Source organism: Electrona antarctica, assembly GCF_951216825.1.
Source record: "Electrona antarctica genome assembly, chromosome: 4".
Classification (NCBI taxonomy): domain Eukaryota; kingdom Metazoa; phylum Chordata; class Actinopteri; order Myctophiformes; family Myctophidae; genus Electrona; species Electrona antarctica.
In genome coordinates, this window is record NC_136809.1 from 51852568 (window position 1) to 51854795 (window position 2228).

General features: G+C 52.7%; 1 protein-coding gene across 1 annotated transcript in view; it reads right to left on the bottom strand.

Moving 5' to 3' along the window:
• The window catches only part of LOC306921363 (uncharacterized protein), a gene marked incomplete at both ends in the record, with an annotated part of 21223 nt that extends 19202 nt beyond the window's left edge, over positions 1–2021 (bottom strand). Inside the window, one exon of the mRNA XM_079498474.1 lies at positions 1580–2021. Coding sequence (XP_079354600.1) covers positions 1580–2021 — 442 coding nt within the window. The remainder of the gene's footprint in view (positions 1–1579) is intronic.
• Positions 2022–2228: the final 207 nt, after the last annotated feature.

Consider the following 2228-nt stretch of genomic DNA (forward strand, 5'->3'; position numbering starts at 1 on the left):
GATGCCAGAGCACTGAGGAAGTGGGATTGACTGACTGTGGTGCATGATGGGAGAAACAAACACTTGACACCACAATTACACGGAAAAAAAACACATTCTGTGATTCTGAGCAATTTACCCAGAAACTCATTTAAGGCACAAAGAAAAAGCACGGACGCTCCCGGAATGCAAAGTGTGTGTGTGTGTGTGTGTTGTAATGGCTTGCGATTTACCCACCAAACACAAGGGTGATAGCGCGCGGCCACGCGCACCCACCCACTCTCTCTCTTTCGTGTGCTCGCGCACGCACGCACGCACGCACGCATGCACGCACGCACGCACGCATGCACGCACGCACGCACGCACGCACACACGCACACACACACAATCAAGCAAGCAGTGTCTGGACATTTTGATATGCTGGGTCGGGACATTCGCTCATAACCACTGAACCGGTATTTTTGACAGCATTACACAATTTTTTCGGCTGCCCACTACGACACGATTTTAACAGGACGTCGTGGAAGTGGAGTGACACGTTTCACCGTTTCCAGAAAAAGGAACCCACCTGTCCCGTACAGTCGTCTGATTAGTCTTGCGTATAGCCAGACAACTATTCCACAATCTCTGAATGCTATATAGAGTCTGGAACTACTGTACACCTCCCTGAATCCGAGCAAGGAAGCTGCCATTTCCGTCCACGTATTTTTTAAATAAAATATCTCTGGACATGATGTCAGCAGCAGCAGCAGCATGCCCAAGTTGACGCTCATGTGAAGAAGAGTATGAGGATATGTGATATAGGTGATATTCATATTAGCAGCAGTAGCTATGTGCTACAGTGTAACGAGGGTTCGACTCCTGATCCTGACCATTGCTGCGTGTCACTCCACCCCTCCCCCCGCCCAACTCCCTCCCCCGTTCCCCGTCAACCTACTGTAAATCTATCAATAAAAGGCATAAGTACTGTACTGTACTGTACTGTACTGTACTGTACTGTACTGTACTGTACTGTACTGTACTGTACTGTACTGTACTGTACTGTACTGTACTGTACAAGCCCTCATCCCTGGCCTGTGTGTGTCTGTGTTAGGCTGTGCAACAGTGACACTTGGTGGTGAACACAGGGTATTTTCGTGCTCGGACACAGGGACACAGGGACAGACCCAGCCACACACATAGCTGTCTATAGGAGTGGTTGCACCACTCAAAAAAACAAACAAGCCAATTCACCCATTGGTTGCTGCTTTGTTTCGTGGTTGGACAAAAGTCCATTCTCATCTCCATCGACTATACCACTAAATAAGGTGTTTTTCAGTAGCTTCGTATTGATATTCTGTGCATTCATTATTTAATGCTCGGTGTCAGTAAAAAAAGGAACATCACAGTTACAGCATGGTCGGTGACTATATATATATATGTTTCTATATATGTTTTAGCAAATTCAACATAAACAAGGCGGAACCAGGGTGGAGCAAGGCAGAACCAGAGCCTGCTGGTTGGTCAGTCAGTCAGTCAGTCAGTCAGTCAGTCAGTCAGTCAGTCAGGGACCAATCAGAAAGGCTGACAAACGAGGTGAATCACAAAAAAAAGCACTCACTGGCTTCGCCGTCCGAGTCTCCCTCGTCGTCGTCTCCGCCGCGGCTCTCTTCGCCGCCCCGGTCGAACTCGGCGCCGATGATGTGCCCGTTGAACGTCTCCTCCTTCAGGATCTTCTTCTCGCGGGGCGGCGGCGGCGTGCACGGGTAGTCGTGGAAGCGCGGGAAGAAGTCCGAGATCTGCGGTATGGGCAGGATGGGCCCCGGGCACACGTTGATGGCAAAGTGCTCCTGCATGCTGATCTTCACCGGGGAGGGAGGGGGGTGCTGGGCATGGTGGTGGTGGTGGTGGTGGTGGTGGCCCCGAGGGGCCACGCAGGGGGAGGACGCCGGAGAGGGGCCAGAGGAGGAGATGGGGGGGGCGCCCGAGGAGGAGGAGGGGGGGATGACCAGGTGGGTGGTGGTGGAGGAGGGGGGCGGCGGGGGGGGCTTCGAGACACTCATGCGGACGGCCGGATGTGACTGTCAATGGGACAGGGGTGTGTGTGTGTGCATGGGAGGAGGAGGGTGGGGACGTTTGCGTGTGTGTGTGTTTGGGGGGGGGGGGAGGGGAGGGGCAAGAGAGAGAGAGAGAGGGGGTGAAAAAAGATTGAGGTGAAAAGAGGGACAAGGGGAGGATCGTCGTGAGTATGAACAGGCGATGGGAGAATG